Below are 19220 nucleotides of genomic sequence, written 5' to 3' on the forward strand. Positions count from 1 at the left end.
TAACATATTAACAACATCATGAATGTTTTAGAGCTAGATGTGGTTGTGATTTTAAATGGGCATCTCATTCATTGTTTAAGATTCAAAATGTATTCTTGTGTTAATCAACTTCCATTATGTTTCTAAAAATCCGTAATCTGTCATCTTTTCATTTGCACACAAAAGCTGGTGATTAACATTCTACTCTTCCTTCCATTGTCTGCTGTTTTTGTTTTGCTTTGTTTTTATCTCACTGATCTGAGGTAGACAAACTTGCAGCGTAGCCTAGTCTGTGTCTAAAAGCTATTCATTTGCTCATCAGTCTGATTGCTAAGAGAACCCATCTTTGTTTAGACTCCACTGGGACTTGGTCAGAAATATCATGTTCATCACACTCAGTGGATCAAGTTGAGTTTTCAAACCACAAATCAGGGTGCAAAGTTGTACTCATTGGAACATTGATCTCTTGTGGAGAAGAATAGCTGTGGCCATTGCCTTTTTGGTTTTGGTTGAGTTTTGAGATTTTTTTCACTCTTCTCTAACTGTCTTACCTGTTATACCTTTCTGTGGGGCCTATACAGGAGAACTCAGATATGGATTTCCATCAGTTATTTTTATTAGGAAAAATGTTGCAATGGTGGCCAAAACAATTCAGTGCCTCAAACTGCAAATTTGGCATTTTTTGTGTTTGTGTGTGTCATACCCTGAGGAGATAAATGGTAGTAGTATACTTCTCTCTTTTTGGGTTTGTTTTTGGAGACATTTACAGGAATAGTATGTTGTTGTAACGTGAGTAATGGTCCATGAGAAAGTGTTGTGATGTTTTGATATCGGTCTTGGAAAATGTGGTGGTGGGGGGGGGGTGTACAAACACTTGTAAAACACAGATTTTCCAGAGGGATGAAAAACCATATCATGTAAGTGCAGAGTCTTGTTGTGTGTGTCTCAGAAAGTGAGTAGAGAAATAATGATGGTGACAGATTAGACCTCATTCTTCTGGGGTTCTTCAGATTCATGGAAATAGTATGCTGATGTTAGCAAGTGCATGGGTCCATGAGATTTTGTGCCATCTTGTTTTGGTCATGGAGAATGCAATTTGCCAATTTGTTGTGCATATGGCGAGGTGTATGGTTTGTCCTTCCATAGGATTTCATACACTATTGATGAATAATCAGCATTTGAGTCACTGTTGCCCATGTGATGCTAAAACAGGCCCCTCCCACCTGGCGTGTTGCTTTTGCAGTGTCCATGACTAAAGAAGACGGGATCAGCTGAGCTCATGTTTGTCACAAGATGGTAACTATTTTCCCTGTCGCACATTTATGCAGAATACAACCTTGATAACAGGCCCCAAAAGTCTTGGGTAATATTAGCTTCTTCACATCAAACCAACCTACTGAGCAGTTTTCTCAAGTAGAGTTTGTGAATATGTGGAATGCACACAGCCTATTTTAAGCAAACGTCAGTTCCAGTCTCTCCTAGCTCTCTCTGTCCCGTGCTTTTCTCTAGGGGAACACTGGTCGGGGGTGGTGGAAGTTTCGACCTCATGTTCAGTGTACTTCTAGGTTAATGTGACCATGAGGGAATACACTGAAAGACTAAAGATGTTCTTCACATGTGCTCTTGTCAGAGTGAGTTATAGATACGGGTGGAGAGGTCACAAGGCCATGCTGAGGGGCTGTTAGCTTCTGTTAACTTCAACTTAAGGAAGGAGCTGAGGCCTTCATATCTCTGTTGTAGTTTCCTTTAGTGGCCGATCTTGTGGGACTAGAATCTTCTATAGTATTATAATGTTGGAATTTCAAGGACAGTCTTCGAGAAGGATCTGGGCAAGAAACATCACCTCCATTCCTGACGTCTGTATTCACTTAGTTTAATTTAGGGACTCTACAATTTACTGGATGCAGTTCTGTTTCATTTGTAACTCAGTTAATACTTTCCAGATCACCATCTAACACCTGGATGTCGGGTCTTTTATTAAGAGATACTCTGCTTTTATTTTCAGTTTAGTTCAGTTTAGCTTAGTTACCTTAACCTATTGTTATTGTAGGTATTATTATTATTCTTGTGCCATTGAAGTCAATGGCAGCCCCTAGAACCGTATGGTAACTTTTTCTGAAATTTGGCACACTCATTAAGGACAGTCCCTTCTTCACTCACAACAAGTTTCATGTCTCCCACTAGACCACACTAGCGCCACCAACGGGTCAAAGTTGGACTTTTGTTAACACTGTAACTTTTGAACCGTTTGACCGATTTTCAAAAATGAGGTACCATTGGATTCCCTGGATCAAGACGAATTCAACACACACTATGGCCGGTTATATAGATTTTCCGCAATTTCCGGTTTTATCAAAAACCTTTGAAAGGCCTCAACTCCTACAATTTTTGTCAAATCTTCTTCAAAATCACCAGAGATGATCTTCAGACCAAGCCTCACAACATTTATCCAACAGAATTTTGATCCTCACAACCGTTTGTCCGGTACAGCCACTGAATTTCAGCAGAAAAGCCATCAAACAGGAAGTGAAGTCATATCTCAGCAAATCTTTCAGATATCAACACACTACAACATGTCCCCATGTGCAAAGGCAACTTCATATCTTCAAAAATGATTGATATAAAGCAAATTGCATTAATCGCTAACGCTAAAATAATGCTTTACACATTTTTCATTCAAAAAGTGATACTCTGATTCAATCACAAGTTCATATGAAGACACTTGAGAATGTTTAGTACACAAATCTGAAAAAAAGTTGACTGTAAGATGAAAAGTAGATTTTTGGTGAATATTTGAAACATGCATGCTTGGCTAATTGCTAGCGCAATTTCCAGTGTAATGTAACCGGGTAGCTTTAGGACCCAGGAGTTTATAGGCAGCCCACGGCTGACAGGCTACATTTGTTAGCTTTAGGATCCAGTAGCTTCTAGACAGCCCATGGCTGACGTGCTGTTTTCTTAAAGTGGCATTATACAGTAATTGTACATCAGGATTAGGGTTAGGATAAGCAGTTTTACCTTAAAATAACAGTTTTAAAAAAATTGGGGCGCTACAATGACTTTTAATATGGAGAATCGCCTCCGTGCCATTGCCATACCACGGTCCGTAGGCATATTACTGCTAAATGTAGGTTTGCCTGAAGCCGCCCAATTTCTACTGTCTGCTGAACTAGTAAGTAGCTTATTTGCCGTCTTGCTTTGTCTTGTATGTTGCACTTGCTTGGTGTTTGACTGTGTTAGGACAGTTGTTGACTAACTAGTTTGTCATAATGTCAAAGTCAGCACATTTCAAGAGATTTCGTTAGTTTTAGCCGCTAGCATATCGTTAGCGATTAGCAATTGTTCCGTTATGCTACTTTAATAAGACCTGCAATAGTTTAAATTGCCGTGTTGTAATGGAGTCAATTATTTGCTGCGAGGTTTACTGAATGCTTTAGGCATTAGCTCCGTGTACTTCAGGTAGGCTGGCAACTCTCTTACTACACCCATAGTAGCTAGCATATTTGCATGGTGTTCAACTTGGTGAGATGTAGCCTAATGTTTTTACCACATAGCGACAGACTCCTCAGCCGTTGTGGACGAGTGTTGAGCAGCGAGGTTACAATTCAACAGCCCTCGGTATGTTTTGTTACATAAGTTAAGAACATTTATATAATGATGCTGTTGCTATTGTGTAACTAATACGGGCATTTCTACCACAGGTAGTGTCCAGCAACTGCCACTGTGTTTCCCACATTAGTTTCTCATTGTTTTATTTCTTTCTGTTCTCTGTTTTGTTTAGCTTAAGGGCCTGTTTTGTGTGCGTTATTATTTTGGAGTTATATCTGTATTTTGAGCCTTGGTTATGCTAGGCTTGCTAACCTGGTGACACGTTTTAGTACACTTTGCAGTGAGTGTGTTTGCCCTACAATGCTAAAAAGTTGCAGTCAAATTTGGCAAAATTGCTAGCTTGGATATTATCTTTACATTTAGATGGGTTGGTGGTTACAAACAATGAGGATGCGCATGCAGCTTCAAGGCAGAACAATGCCTACCATTTCACCTTTACTGTATATGTTCCATCCAACCCCCCTTTCTGAATAAAGTTCCATTGATCTGATTTGTTGCTATCTGTTGCTATAAAAAAAACATTTTAGCCAAGCTAACTAACATTGTTTTTAGCTAGCTGACATTACCATTCAATCACAAACAAAACATGAATAGAAATAACTTGCTAACAGGGTCCTCACGTTTAATCAAAAGCTTGTAGTGAGATGCATGACCCCCGAGACAAGCTTTCATGTTAATAATACTGTTGGTCACCCTGATTGTGCATGTTGTGTAGTTAAATGGGATGAGAGAGTCTGACCATGATAAAGTATTGTCAAGCTGCTGTACCATCACAAGGTACACTTGCAAACAGCTGGACATTAGCTGTACCTTGGTCCAGTTCACTGCATGCCTCTTGTCAGTTGTGTATGACTGAGACTAGAGAGATGTCAATTCAGGGAGAGTTCCTATAACCATGGATTTTTAACCAGTTTTGGGAAATTTTTAAAACAGTGTTATTGTGTGGGACTATGTTTTTTGGGCTACTTCTAATCCTCATGCGGCCGCCGCATTTATCCCTTGGCGTGACCTGCACTGGGAAAGAGGGAAACAGCATGGATGGGGAAAGTGTGTGGGCAGAGCAAGCAGTAGTAGTACATAACCTACAAACGTCCTTTAGTGAAGTGTATCCTCACTTTCATACAGTTATTGTTGTAATCAAAGCTTTTAAAGAATGGATCTCTGCATTAAGGGCCTGACCAGAGCACAGGTGGCCTGACAGAACACGCTTCAAAGTTGTCACTTTCAAAAGGGTGGCATTTTAACCCTGTCAGTCCAAAATGTCTAAAACTTGGTACCCATGACTTATTGCTCATGGGAAACAAAAAAGTCTCAAGAACCCATAATGTCACCAGCATGGCTATTTCTCGACAGTGACAATTTGTGAATAATTAAAAAAAATGACTTCAAATCAGCCATTGATCCAATTATCTGTCCAATGTTGTGTACATGTATGAAATACATGTCAGTGTCATATCAATTTTGTAATGATTGGAATGTTGAGGAGGAACCCGCCATTGCTGCCTGCAGCTATATTTATTATTATTATTATTATTCATCTAGATAGATGTCACTTGTATAGAAAAGTAGTGGTTTGCAGGGCAGATCTATTATACTTACATTAATGCTTTTTCTTATGTAAAGTAGTATTTATTGTTACACTAGGTCTCTATTGCTCGTAGCTTGATTGTTCTCTCTTTTGTAGGTCGCTTTGGATAAAAGCGGCTGCTAAATGACTCAATGTTAAATGTTACTTGCAGTCTGTACCACCTCCAATCACTCACACACACACACACACACACACACACACACACACACACACACACACACACACACACACCTCCATATATATCTCCATATTCTTAAAATAGTACCAAACTATATCCAAGGTCAGCGTGTGGGTGTGTGTCTTCAGTGTCACGAGAGTCTTCTTAATGTCTGTCCCTTTTTTCCTGCCTTGTGTCTGCCAAGTTTCAAGGCTACTGCTGTTGAGATGACACAGTCATGTCTACGAGCACGTGTGCATCTCCTCAATAGGGTGCTCAGCGACGTCTGTTTATCCCTTACTCGTGCTATGGCCCCGAGTCTAAAACAGCACCCATTGTTTCACCGGACTATTGTTTGTTTACTAGTGTACGGGGAGGACAAAGGAGGAAACAGTGACTTGTCTGCAGTGCTTGTCTGGCGTCCAGTGGCATCCCAAAAATTAAAGGGTGTGGAGGGTCATTGTTTTTGGGAGTGTGTCTTAGTGTCTATTTGTCTGTTTACTTGTCTGGTAAGACAAAGATGTACAGGGGTAAAGATATGTTATAAAGCCAAATCTTCAGATTCTTTTACATTTCCATCACCCCAGAATACATCTGAAATTCTTACAAGCCATCACACTCAATTTTACACAGTGTAAGATACATTTAAAAAGGCTACATATAAAAACTGTTAAATGCAAAAAGCATATAAAGCAGCATATAAAGCAGTGTTAGATGCAAGGATGAAGAGTAACTGTCAGAGGGAAAATTACCAAGCAGTCAGCAGATCAATGTACTGTGCCAAAGGCAGTTAGACAGTTGAAATGTGGAAATCACCTAAATCGCAAGAAAATATGTTGACAGCAGAAAAATGAAAATACAGAAGTTCTGTTAACGGACAAAAGGCCAGATTTTGCAATAAATCATGTGTGCAAACTGAGTGCAACTGAGTGCAAAGTGGACAGACAATCAGGACATTGGCTCGTAGCCACACACCTCGTGGGCACCTCGTGGACCAAGAGTGACATCACTGAACTGGGCCATAAAGGATCGAACATTTCTCGCCTCGAAAATTTCGCCTTTTTATGTAGCCTTTTTAAATTTATCTTACAACCGCATGGCAATGCAGGAATTGTATGTATTTGCTGTGCAATTATTTGTGTAATCAAATCAAAATTGTTTCTGACCCAAACACTGCCTGGTTTTACGTAGTTTGAAAAGATGGAAAAAGCGGGGAAGGAGTGAAAAAGAACGTTTGGGCAAGAGGCTTCTTTTCCTTTTTCCCACTGCCAAGCTCTGACGAGTGCACGCTCCCCCATAATGAATGAAAATGAGAGCAGGCAGATAATCAGTCCGATAGGAGGCCCCCGATGGCCGGGTTGGGCCTCCACTGCGCTGGTGCTTTGGAACCTCAGCGCAACACTCGCAATCACGACCCACTATCAGCACAGAGGTGCCACAAAGGGTTGCCTGCCACCGGCGCTCCGCGGCACGGACATGGCATACGCTCAGAGGTGTGGCGCCGTGTGAACAATCTTTTGGGTGGCACAACAGATGAAGAGGGATAAGGGGACCAAAATTGGGGGGAGAGGTTGAATGTTATGTTTATGGTCACATACTGAGTTCCCATAAGGTAGTGGTGCCTGTGAGTGCTGTTGGAACGTGTGGTGTATGTTTCTGTAGGATTGTGAATTGAATTTAACGGGATGTGTACTCTGGGCTCATGACTTGTATTCAGTTCTGTTGAGAATGAACGATGGTGGTCGTGTGTATTTCTGTGGTAATTCACATAATCGCAGATTCATCTTGGTAAACAGTGCACAATGGCCCAGTTTCCAGGATGTTCACAATCAAAAGTGATGAGTGGGTTAGTTTTGCTCGTAAATCTTTGTTGTCTTTATACTTGGCTTTTAAGATTCTGGGTCATTATGAGGTCTGCATCCCCACTCAGCATTTAACAATGATAAATTTAGTGCTCGTTTGTTGACTTTGAAGAAATATGGAATAAACAAACCATCAGTTTTTGGACGAGGAAAACAAGTGTAGCTCCCAAATAAGGCTACATTGCTTGGCCATCCGTGGGCTTTCATCTTCCTTTCCGCGTGTCACTGGAAACATCTCTAGCATTGGCGTCACACTCTGAATGCCTGCCTGTGTAATGCGTGTTTACTCCCACAATGCCAATTTCCCATACGTCCCTTGACGGGACATAACGTCAGGACTAGAAGGAGGAAATGAAAATCATTATGCGAAAAACAAACAAAAAATACACTATCTGAAATCACTTGTCACTTTCATCACATTTCCATTTTTTTAACACATCACAATGCGTCTTTAGCTGTTACCATTTATATGTGCAACATTGTAATATTTATGTTTGTTTATATACATGCAGCAGTTTGACAGGATTATAGACTTCCATTGGTGGATCTAAACCATAACTGTCACTTCAGTGTAGGTGCTGTGAACTTTAGCAAAGCTGCGGGAATTCCTGATTAATAATTATTTGGTTGCTTGAAATGGGGGATTATTATGGATTTGTATTTTTTTTTAATAACCTCGTCCCTTTTGTAGACTTCAAAATGATGATCTGCTTAGAAGCCACAAGGCTCATAGATTCACAGAGAAGCCACAGCTTTTGAGATATTTGTGTGCAAATATTTATAGGCATCCTCGGAGACTCATTCATTATGTAATGTCATTGTATTGCAAGCATTGTCTCCAAGTACAGGTGACCTAAACATGAACAATGATTTCAGTACAGTTTTGTTCTGCCCTAGAAAGAGTCTTAAAAGAAAAATTGATTTTTTACCGTTTATGTGCCATGTTTCCCGCTTCTCAAAACAACATATGTATAAATTAGCTCTGTAGAATTTTGAAGTAAAGGCTTTTCTTGAATTCCGAACTGAATGTTCTAGTCTGTGCACAGTTTCAGTGACGTAGTCGTAAACTACAGCATCTTGGAATAATGCATCAAGGGGCTGGCTGCAGAGATGAGCATGCTTTTCAAAGATGGACCTTTTTATCAAAAGATACTTTTTATCGTCCCATCAATGCCCCTGAGAGCAGAGAGCTCCTTTCATCCGGCATTCAGAGGGACGAGTCAGGGAGATGTGGTGGCGCCTGAGAGGGCTGGGCAGGCACCATCCCCATGCTTGATTTGAATTAAAAAATTCAGGAGGTGGAAGTCAAGGCAGAGAGGGAGATATCCAAGATAACACATTTCCTGTCTGTCTCGTTCGTTCGGCCCCCCCTCTGCTTATAAATTCTTGGGACACTTGGCTTTGGGAAGACTTGCACCAGTTTTTTGGGCACCAGAGAACACCCCAGGTGTTTTGGAGTGAAAGGTTGGAACGTAGCTGTGGGTGACTGTCTCAGGGTCATGGCTGCTGCTCAGCTGGTGATGAGATATTGTGTTCTTTTCATATTTTGGACATTGTCAGGTGAGAGTAAAAGATTAATTTAACTTGATTTGGTAGGGCGGTTGAATTGTGTGTTGAAGCGCAATTTAATCATTTTCTGTATATGAAGTGAAAACAGTGGAAGACTATAGACTTCATACCATTATTGTCACACTAAGGATTCTCAGTATATAGTCTATATATTAACATTGTTGTAAGGATACAGTTCAGTACCAGCATTGCATTATATTTAAAATAGCTTTTCTTAATTAGTTGGTCGTCCTCCAAATTAGCACTCATGTTCAAAATAGATTTTAGAAATAGATTTTAGAAAGACAATGTTTACATTTTGCCAATATGGAAACGAGCTGTCTTATATTTGTTTACATTCAAATTTCTGCAAGGAACTCACCAGACAGGTGTCATACAGGCAGATTAAATTAACTTGTTTACCTGTAATACAGACATTCATTATTAAATGCAGTGGTTTTGAATTCTGATTGTCACATGGGTGGTAAGGTTGATATTGAGTGTATGCGCAAGCATCTATTCGATTTCTATTCAGTATTCTGATGATGAAGATGATGACGACATACAATCCATGCATATGTATTTATTGATTTTCGCACCCCAGCTATTCAGGAAGAGATGAAGTGTAATGGAGGAAGTCAGTCACTGCTCAGGCTTTTGTCTGTATTTCCTGGACATTTGTCAGCAACCTGCTCTTAGCCCCCTGGAGCAATTAACCCAAACTGCACTTAAACAATAGAGAATCACTTGTAGGCCAATCCGATGATTATCACGTAGCACTGTGGACATAAAGGAGGGATTGTGCGGCTCTATATTTTGACTTTGTATGCTTCTGTTCATGTTTTGTGGCTCATTCACTTTGAGCTGCATTGTTTTGTATGAAAGGTGCTATACAAATAAAATGTTTTATTATTATTATTCAGATGCAAAAATCAGTATTGTTGCCAGTGATGAGGATGTACTAGTGAATGCGGACCAACTTCTCCTGTGCAAAGGTTGGTATTAATTTACTCTGTATTTAATATGAGATTGTATGTACTCTCATAAGGCTATATCGACAACTTCAATAACACTTCAATAACACTTAAACTTCAATAACAGCCATTTCAGAAAGCATTCCTAAGCAATGACCAATGCTAATTCAAACACATAATTTTGAACACCCTCTCTCACCTAGTTTCCTTGGTCATTGCCCTGTAGCACTTTTTGGAAATGCACTCTAGGACTGCAGTCTAGGACTGTAGTGTCCTACTAGAGTCACAGCCAGTACCTAAGCAGTGAGATATTACTCTGTTCCCTTCAGCTGCCGGAGAAGGAACCATCACTTGGTCTTACAGTGACGAGGAGATTGAAGATGACAATGAACACTTGGTGGTTGAGAAAGTTGATGAATCATCAAGTAAGCTTACAATCAAAGCCGCCCAGATGAGTGACACCGGGACGTATACCTGCAAATGTGAATATGATTCGGGTAGCACAAAGCAGACGACTGCTTCAATATTTGTTTATGGTAAGGACACAAGCATGACACGCACCCACATATGCATACATGCAGAAGAGCGGTCCCTCACCGTTTCCTCTTTCACCCCTCAGAGCCAATTAGCTTTGGCCAGACAACAACCTTCCATGAGTTCTTGAAAGGCGAGCGAGCGCTAATCCCCTGTCGTGTCTCCGGGAGGCCTGCGGTGGAGGTTCAGTGGTTACGGAGCAGCACTCTCCTGGTTGCTGATGGTATGAGGGGCACTCTCGCCACCGCCTCTTCTGGTTTCTCCTGTGGTACGGGGCGTCTGGTTATCCCCTGCATGGCTCCGCGCAACTGCCTGTCTGTTGGCTGGTGGAGGGGTGGCGATGGTGGATGCCTTGATGGAGAGATTTCCAATCCGATTTGACCCTCAAATCGAAGGATGTTTTTTCCACATGTGGGGAAAACATCTGACGCCAACTCTGATTCTTTGTCTTTTGCGGTTCAGTCTTTCCTCTATTTCAGTGATGGAGAATGAGGCTTTTTTTTTGTTTTGTTTTTTTAATGTTCATAGACTAATGGGGAACCATTCAAGGTCTGCCCCATTTACCACGGAACACCACCATTGACAGCCTCAAGGAGAGTGTGTGTGCTTTCTCTGCTCACACTTATCATCTTTAACGAAATTATGTGATTCACATTTGTTTCTTTCTCTTCTTTGTCTTTTCTGTTCTCTATTTCTTTTTTACATTCTTCTTAGGAAATCAAAGGATCACTGTCCTACCAGACAACTCCCTTCAGATTGACGATATTCAGAGGGAAGACAGGGGCACTTATACCTGCAAAGCCTCAATAAAAGGCCGCCCTGTATCTAAGATGCAAAATATCTCTGTTGTAATCAACAGTAAGTAATTCATTGTTCCATTAACTTCTCTCTGTTTGGAGAGAGGTGTGTCATAGGAACAATGATAACAACAACAAGAACAACAATAATAACAATAATCTCACCTAATAAGGTGGTTTACATAAAAAAAGCAGAGGGGTCCAAGTACTGAGCCTGAGGTATTCCAGTGGAGATTTTGTGAGGCTTAGAGGCTTGGTGAGACACTCATCCATGCCAAGACACACTAAATAATCATCATTAAACCTACCAAGAATGACTGGATGAGACAGTAAAGAAAGGAGTATTTAGGGATTTATTGTGTCGAAAGCAGCTGATGGCAATAATGCTCTTGCTAGTCTCAAAGCTTTAGTCACAGACAGCAGAGTAGTTTTGGTAGACAGGAATTCAAAAACTACAAAACTCTTGGATAAAAACTGACTCTCTTGACTACAATCTGAACAATATAAATGATTCAGTGTTCAATTATTCTTTATATTCAAAATTAAGATTGTGTCATCGTGACCATATTATCAAATATAATCAAATCCTTTTAACCTGCAGCACCGCCAGAAGTGATAATACACGAGAAACTGAAGAGTGTCAAAAGTGGACCTGATGCCACCGTCTCTATTACCTGCTCAACCTCAGGAGAGCCCCAGCCAGAGATAACATGGATGATGTGAGTAGTCGCACTGTTTTAATTATTGTGTCTGTGTGTGCCTATGTTGTGTTTGGGGGTGAGAATATAAAAGTTTGGCTCAGTTCGTGTGTGAACAAAACAGATCCTCCAAGCATGCCTCTGTTTGGTTGCCGCATAATTGACTCCAAGCAACACTAATGTTCCGTGCCATCCTGTGTACGCTTTGACTTTTCCTGTCTGCCTCTCTCTCTCCCTTCCTGGTCTTGTCTGCCCTTGTTATCCTTGTAATGTGCCATGGTGACCCATCTGCCCTCTCTTACCCTACCACACCCTTTCACCATCTTAGGCCCACCTCCTTTGATTCCACCCGCCACAAGTTCAACTCGGACAAGAGCGACCTCACCATTACGTCTGTTAAGAGGGATGACAACGGAGAGTACATCTGCACGGCCAAGAATAAGATCGGAGAAAGTAGTGCCACAACTTTTCTTGATGTCTCAGGTATGAACCGTGTATTAGGGATAGAGAGGATGGATTAGATGCACATGGGGCTGAAGATGTGCAAAATACCCTCACCAATAGCTGTGTTGTCTCCGAACAATAGTATAACTATTGGCTATTCATGCAGACAGAGAGTGAATTTTCAAATAGAAAAAGGTCACTCGATCTGTTTTGAGAACGTCTTCAGCACAACACAAGAGTATAGCATTATGTTTCCGCTTGGTGTTACAAAATACAAGAGATTGTTTTTTTTACCAATAATGATCAATCTTAGCGGTTACAAGTATTCTACGAATGTTGTATTACATGTCAATGTATTAGGCCTACTCAAGACGTCCAACATAAGCCTGCTTTTTGCCACTTGCAAGTGTCCTAGCAAGTGCAATAGTGCTTTTGGGTATTCTTGAAGAAGGAGTTTGAGGAAGAGGTTGAGGTCGAGGAAGATACGTATAAATAAGTGAGGAAATGAGTAAATAAATCAATATAGGCCTGTGGCTGATTTTGACGCAGCACATGTATTGTAGGCTGTATGTTCATTACTCAGCTCTTGTTTTTAATTTAATATTCATTATTATGGGAGGTTTTGTTCTCTCTCTGATGGAACGTCAGAGAGAGAAAAGAGGGGAAAAAAGGATAAGCTTTAACAAATGAAATCAGTAACGACTATCCATAGTTTTGTCATATTAGCTTAATTTCTTTCAAGGACAAGAATGAACCCTTGCGATAACAATGTATAACAAATACAATAAAATGTATTGTTAGTTGTAATTTCCCTGTATGTCCTGCTTGTGACCCCAGTGAGAAGCCACTGTTAAGAAGCTCTTACCCGTCTACGACTACCCCGGAGCACATGTAAATCTACTAGTGTTTTCAAGTACTACGGAAGTAGTCATGCTTTTGTCAAAGGCTCCGATGGAGGGATTCTACAAAATATTTGACCTGGCCCAGGACTGTCTGAAATAAACTAAAGAGTGTTTATTTATTGTGCACATGTATCCCCAAAGGGTTGTTTAAGTTATAGTCATTGAACAGTATAGGCATCGGTACTGACTTTTTTCACCAAGCTTCAGTCTTTTACTCGGACTGAATACCTAAAGAAGTTCAGAAGCAGGGATTGGGCCTCTAGGATGTCAGTCAAATATAAAATTGCTAGTGGTGGTCTGGATAGAAAAGTAAGAGTAAGGGAGAGTTTTTCTCTCAGTTTTTTTTTTTTTAAATCTCAGTTCAGTGCTATGTCAACGAGTATGTCTTGGATATTGTTGCTTCACTGAAGTATGATGTGATGAAATGGGGGCTGGCATCTCTGTGGAATCTCACTCATCCTCCCCTCTAAAGTTTTATTGTGTGGTGTTTGTTATCTCCAGAGCATCCTGTGGTGATCCTCAGCCAGTCTGAAGTGCGATTGAAGCCGGGAGAGATGATGTCTGTGTCTTGCAATATCTCAGGAAATCCTGTCCCCTCTCTCCAGTGGATAAAAAAGGGTCCTGATGGAAACACGGTGGGAATCGCCCCCCCTTACGCACACATTTTATATAATGAATGATATAAGTATATATCATAGAAATATAATAGAATGTATTATTTAATTAATGATTTAAGTCATTGGTCATTGTAATATAAGTCATATGTCATTGTAATAAAATAACATTAGCTGAGCAGTACAACCATGTGCACAATGAAATGAGATTATTTATCTTGACTTAATGTGTAATCTTGCTACATCTGAAAAAATGTAACTACCTAAAACTAAACTAAAAGATTATGTTGTTGTTGTTGTCTACCTTTGCAATTTGTCATTTCGCTTCAATTCCATTTTTGAAGTACCAGAGGTTGATGTGTAACTCTGCTTCTCTCCATGCCTGAATGGCCGATCACAGGGCTTCAGCAGTAGCGGCCGAATACGAGTGGAGGGATCGGACCTGATCATAGAGAACGTGGCGCCCTCTGATGGCGGTCTATATTCTTGCATCGCCAACAGCAGCTCAGGGATCAAAGAGGAAGACTTCAGCTTGCAGAGTGAGCCATTGCACTGTCACTGAAAAACACCTTCCAGTCCCTGTTTTGAAACTGATGTAACTTCGGCCATCATTATGTTGGGCTCAAAAATGTATCTCTTTCACACGGGCTCCCCATGTGTTATGCAGCCTTGCCCGGGAAGCCGTCCCAGGTGTCAGTGAAGGCAGGAGCTGCTGCAGCCAGTCTCAACCAGAGCGCCCATGTGGTGGACGGGGGCTCTCCCATTACTGCTTACATCCTCCAGTGGAGGCCGGACGCCCAGCAGAAGTGGGACCAAACGGTCGTCCAGGCTACTGGTAAAGTTTTACTGTTGTTGTAGAAAATCACTGCATTTTAGAATTTTTTGCGTGGAAAAATAGCAATTTTCATCACATTTGAAAAATGTACAATTAATGAAAGATGAAATTTTATGAAAGATTAGAAGGTTATAATATTATATATATAATAATTTGATAATTAACAAGTAACAATATTATGCATTACATCTCCGTACAGCATTTTAATACTGATTGTGATCATTAGGCTCTGATCATTTATTATTATTATATATATATATTCTACTTGTGCAGATCCTCTGGTTGCCACCCCTTTGTCGCCCTACACTGAATATTTCCTTCGTCTGGCTGCCCGAAACATTGTTGGACAGGGAGAGTTTTCTGATGCAACCAATGTCCGGACACTGGGAACACGTGAGTGTCACCATTTTAACCATCTCTATACCCGGTCTCACTTATCTGAATGGGTTCAAAACTGGGCATAGTCATCTGCCTACGTAATGGATGTCAGCAATGACCTTGGCATGACCCTACAGCTCCCTCTCTGAAAGCGTTTAAATTTGAAAAATGTTTCATGCCTACAAGCCATGTCTTCTCATTTGTTTGCACATCTGCTGCCATCTGCCACTCATTCCATTGTTTCATGCTCATCTAAACCACATCGCTCATGGTGACCATCCATCTTCACCTTCTCAAATCCCCTGCTCACCTGATGACACCATCCCCCCCACAGGAGGTAATACCTAATGGATTGGTGCTAACAGTGTAAGAAACTGATAGAACAGGCTTGTGTTTGAGATCACGTATGCTGTAATTCAATTCAATTCAATTTTATTTATATAGCGCCATAACAATACAATTGTCTCTAGGCGCTTTACAGAGCCCAGAGCCTGAAACCCCCTTAGTGCAAGCACAATGGCAACACGGGCAAGAAAAAACTCCCTGTTAGTCAGGAAGGAACCTTAAGCAGAACCACAGCACATAAGGGGGAACCCATCTGCTTGAGGTCGGCCGGGTGGAGATAGGAAGGGGGGAAGGGGGGAGGGTTGTGTGGTAGAAGGGGAAGGGAAACAACAGGTGTTGTACATAGCCTGCATTTGGTAGATGTACATAATATATATACAGACATCCAGTGGTAAATACATGATACAGACAAGACCAGTTTAGTGGATATACACTGTGCTGATAGGGTTACTATTACAGGGGTAAGGGGAGTAGGAACAGAGAAACATGTCGATGGTGGCAATAATATATATTGTATATAAATGCTAGCATAGGGTATGAGGTAGAGTAAGTGTACGGCAGTGCGGTGGCGGTGGGTGCAATTGGTCGAGGGTTTCTGCAGGTAGACCGGGTGGAGAGACTACAGCAGCGTCCCATGGCGAAGATAGTCTAGATTAGGAGAGAAAGAAAAAGAACAGAGTGAGTGGGTTATTATAGGCATTAGCAATGTGATAAGAAAGGAGAGGGAGAGAGAGAATAAATAATTAGTTATAATTTTTTAAGTAATCATATGATGCCTCATATGCTGTATGATTGAATTGTTTTCATTGTTAAGTAATCATATGATGCCTCATATGCTGTATGATCGAATTGTTTTCATTGTTAAGTAATCATATGATGCCTCATATGCTATATGGTCTAATTGTCCTGCTCCGTGCTCCACTGCCAGGTGAACCAGACAAACCCTTCCTAACAGACAGGGAAATACATTTTGAGGAGAACATTGCTAAAATCCCCTTCAAGCAACTAGACACTGGTGGATCCCCTATCAGTTCCTATATGGTGCGCTACAAGGCGGTAAGTGGCCTTAGGTTTTCTCAGATACTGTATATACTGTATATATACATACATACATACATGCATGGACACTGATAAACAGGGCCTGATGGATATGTTATGGACTGAGGACTGTCTCCGTCTCAAGTGTGGAGTTGGGTACTTCTGAGACCTTGTCATGAAGTGACTTCTCATCCCCAGAATAAGGATGATGAGTGGAGAGAAAAAGACCTGCTCCCAAACGCCACAGAGATCTATCTCCACGACCTGCAGTACAGCTCTGACTACCACCTGGAGATCATTGCCCACAACCCCAAAGGCCAATCAATGCCTGCCTCACTGAACTTCACCGTCCCACAGCCCAGCGCAGGTGCAGTTCGCCTACAGATCTCACATCTTCTGCCGCAGAGAAGCGTTGTGTGAATTACAGCAGTGTTAAAGGCGCTCTGACTTCCTTAACATTTCCAACTTATTTCAAACAGCTTAGCTGTTCATGGAAATACAATTTTGTAATTCAAAAATAAAATAAATCTGTCACAGGAGTCTCAGGCATTAATACAAATGAGTGATTTACTTTGCATTCATGTTTGATATGTTTTCCTTTGGTGTTCCTTCAACAGTTAGTAAACCTGGTTTGGGGAAGGGTGGCGTGGTTGGCATTGTGATGCTGATTTTCCTGGTGCTGCTCATCGCCGTGGATGCTACATGTTGCTATACCAACCGCTGTGGCATGCTGATGTTCCTGGCAGTGAAGCTGTTTGGCCAGAAAGTGCCGGGGTCAAAGAGCATGGAGGAGGGGGATGGCACAGCAATGTAAGAGCTGTTCTCTCTCTACCATCGTCATCTCTTTTTACCTAGTGTTTCCGTGTGCCTTTGGTTTATGTTTGTCCTCTTGTATGAAGTGCATGTTTGTGTGCGTTTTATATGAAGGAAAAGGCCCCTTTTTCACTATTTTTACCATGCCAGAAAACTCTTTCCCTACAAAACTGGTCTCCACTGCCTGTGTGATTCCTTAACATTCCCCATATTGAGCTATGATTATGACTCCTAAATGCCACATAATGTTGATGTTTACCAAAAGAAGGTGTGTTAGTAGGTGTGTGTACTGAGTATATGCCCCTCTCATGAGCCTCAGTTTGTGTGTGTGTTTGTGTGTGTGTGTGTGTTTGTTTGTGTGTGTGTGTATGTTGTGCAGTGACATGAAGGTGAATGAGCTAGCATCTCCACGGGGTAGCATCCCAAAACAGCAGGCCCAAAACAGCCCACCTGCGGGGGTGCAGTCTGAGGTCACGTGCGACAAAGCGCCCCTCACCAAATTTGAGTAGGTGCCCCTGGTCTTTCCCAGAGGTGGACACGGCTGCCCAGTGGGTCTTTCTTTAAGCCGCGCTCCACAAAAAATGGCAAAATGAATTTAACTACACGTTTAATTACAGGTCATTTAGTGGATAAGAACACAGTATATGTTCAAAAGATTAAGTCTGTCCAAGGTCTAATGAATCACTCCGGCAGCCATTTTTTGATCCTCCCCATTATTCTAATCTTTGCAAGCTCTGAAGTCTAAGCATTTATGGTGGCATTAGTAACCAGCTCACCACTTTCTTCTACTGTCTTCTACATTACCAGAGAAAATACTGCCTACTCTGACCAATGTGTAGAATATTACAGTATTACTGTTATTGTATAAGTCTGATCTGAATTGCAACTAATATTATCCTCCTCCAGGAAAGCACCAGCCAACGGGGATCCAACCACAGACGCCTGAGAGCCGTCACAGAGTGATGGGTGTGGCATGTCAATGGCCACAAACAGGACTTGGAGAATACAAAGAGTTAGTCATAAAATGTATAATGACCTACAAAGTTGTTTTACAGAAATACAAAGCAGCGGAAACTGCAAATAGCAGAGGCCAATGTGATTGTTGTAAGTCATAGTCAAGCCAAGAGAGGGGAAATAGTTAGGCATACATGTCTTCCATACGCCTTTTCAGAGTGTTTTTACGCATCTTTATACATCATTAATACACATCATATATGTGTAAGTATAACTTTTGGACATTGACCGATAAACATATACGTTTTGTAGTTCTGTACAGGTCTTTATTTTTTATCTCAAAATGACTTTTCTACTCCTTTTTTTGCATGTACCAAGATTCTAAGAGAAGATTGTACAGTTAACATAGATATTCTTACAAAACATTGTACAGTTAAATATACATTCAAGACTTTATACTGTAAATTATTTGTACATACCTTATTTTTTTCTTTATTTTGCCTTTCATTATAGAAGAAGATAGTGAAAATGTATGTAAGCTATTTGAAGAATTATCTTTGGGTTTTTCTTTTCATAAATATATATATATATATAGTCATTGACTAGATGTGTCTGTGTTAAAGATGCAGTCCGCAATTCTAATCCTATACACTTTGTCAAATTCAGCAAATTGCTCCTCACTGTCCTCTAGCTGTCACAGACCTGGCTCTTTGAATGGGAAACAAACATAATGGCTCGGGTTGAGCCGTAATCAATTCTTGCAAATCAACATGTTGCTTCAGGAGCACTGAAGGAAGGGGTGTGGTTTGATTGGCTGTTGAGCTCAAATATCAACAACCTTTCACCAGAATTGCAGACTGTATCTTTTATTGGCTAGTAGACAAATCCCCAGAGAACCAAAGTTTATCTTGATGAATGGCCAGCGTTGTCACTCTCGATATTTCCTCTCTCATGTGAGAGAATGAAATGAGAGTTTGAGAGAATACTCGAAATACTGTGAATTTCATGTGAGAGAATGAAATGAGAGTTTGAGAGAATACTCGAAATACTGTGAATTTCAACAGTATTGTTTGAAATATTGTTCAGAATTGCCAAAATGATACACCAGTTATATGTTTTTCCTTGTTCAGATGACAGTTGTTTTTATAAAA

At 40.9% G+C, this 19220-nt stretch overlaps 1 protein-coding gene across 2 annotated transcripts; it reads left to right on the plus strand.

Annotated features, from left to right (window-relative positions):
- The first annotated feature begins 8045 nt into the window (after nt 1-8045).
- Nucleotides 8046-18720, plus strand: ncam3 (neural cell adhesion molecule 3). Of its 2 annotated transcripts, XM_031576851.2 has the most exons (16): nt 8046-8755; nt 9667-9738; nt 10047-10253; nt 10337-10474; nt 10966-11109; nt 11650-11767; nt 12075-12229; nt 13594-13727; nt 14107-14245; nt 14374-14541; nt 14815-14934; nt 16193-16320; nt 16501-16669; nt 16920-17112; nt 17495-17620; nt 18022-18720. In XM_031576851.2, the coding sequence occupies exons 1-16, from the start codon at nt 8695-8697 to the stop codon at nt 18059-18061; spliced, it is 2112 nt and encodes a 703-aa protein (XP_031432711.1). In that variant the 5' UTR covers nt 8046-8694; the 3' UTR covers nt 18062-18720. The 2 variants fall into 2 exon arrangements, with proteins under 2 accessions (XP_031432711.1, XP_031432712.1); XM_031576852.2 differs by lacking the exon at nt 17495-17620 and having other exon boundaries at nt 8050-8755.
- The last annotated feature ends 500 nt before the right edge of the window (nt 18721-19220 follow it).

The sequence above is a fragment of the Clupea harengus genome, chromosome 11, assembly GCF_900700415.2.
Source record: "Clupea harengus chromosome 11, Ch_v2.0.2, whole genome shotgun sequence".
Lineage (NCBI taxonomy): Eukaryota > Metazoa > Chordata > Actinopteri > Clupeiformes > Clupeidae > Clupea > Clupea harengus.

Coding starts and splice junctions, on each gene's coding strand:
- ncam3 (XM_031576851.2), top strand. CDS start 8,695: ATGGCTGCTGCTCAGCTGGTGATGAGATATTGTGTTCTTTTCATATTT. Junction 14,935..16,192: donor TGTCCGGACACTGGGAACAC/GTGAGTGTCACC, acceptor CTCCACTGCCAG/GTGAACCAGACAAACCCTTC. Junction 17,113..17,494: donor GAGGGGGATGGCACAGCAAT/GTAAGAGCTGTT, acceptor TATGTTGTGCAG/TGACATGAAGGTGAATGAGC.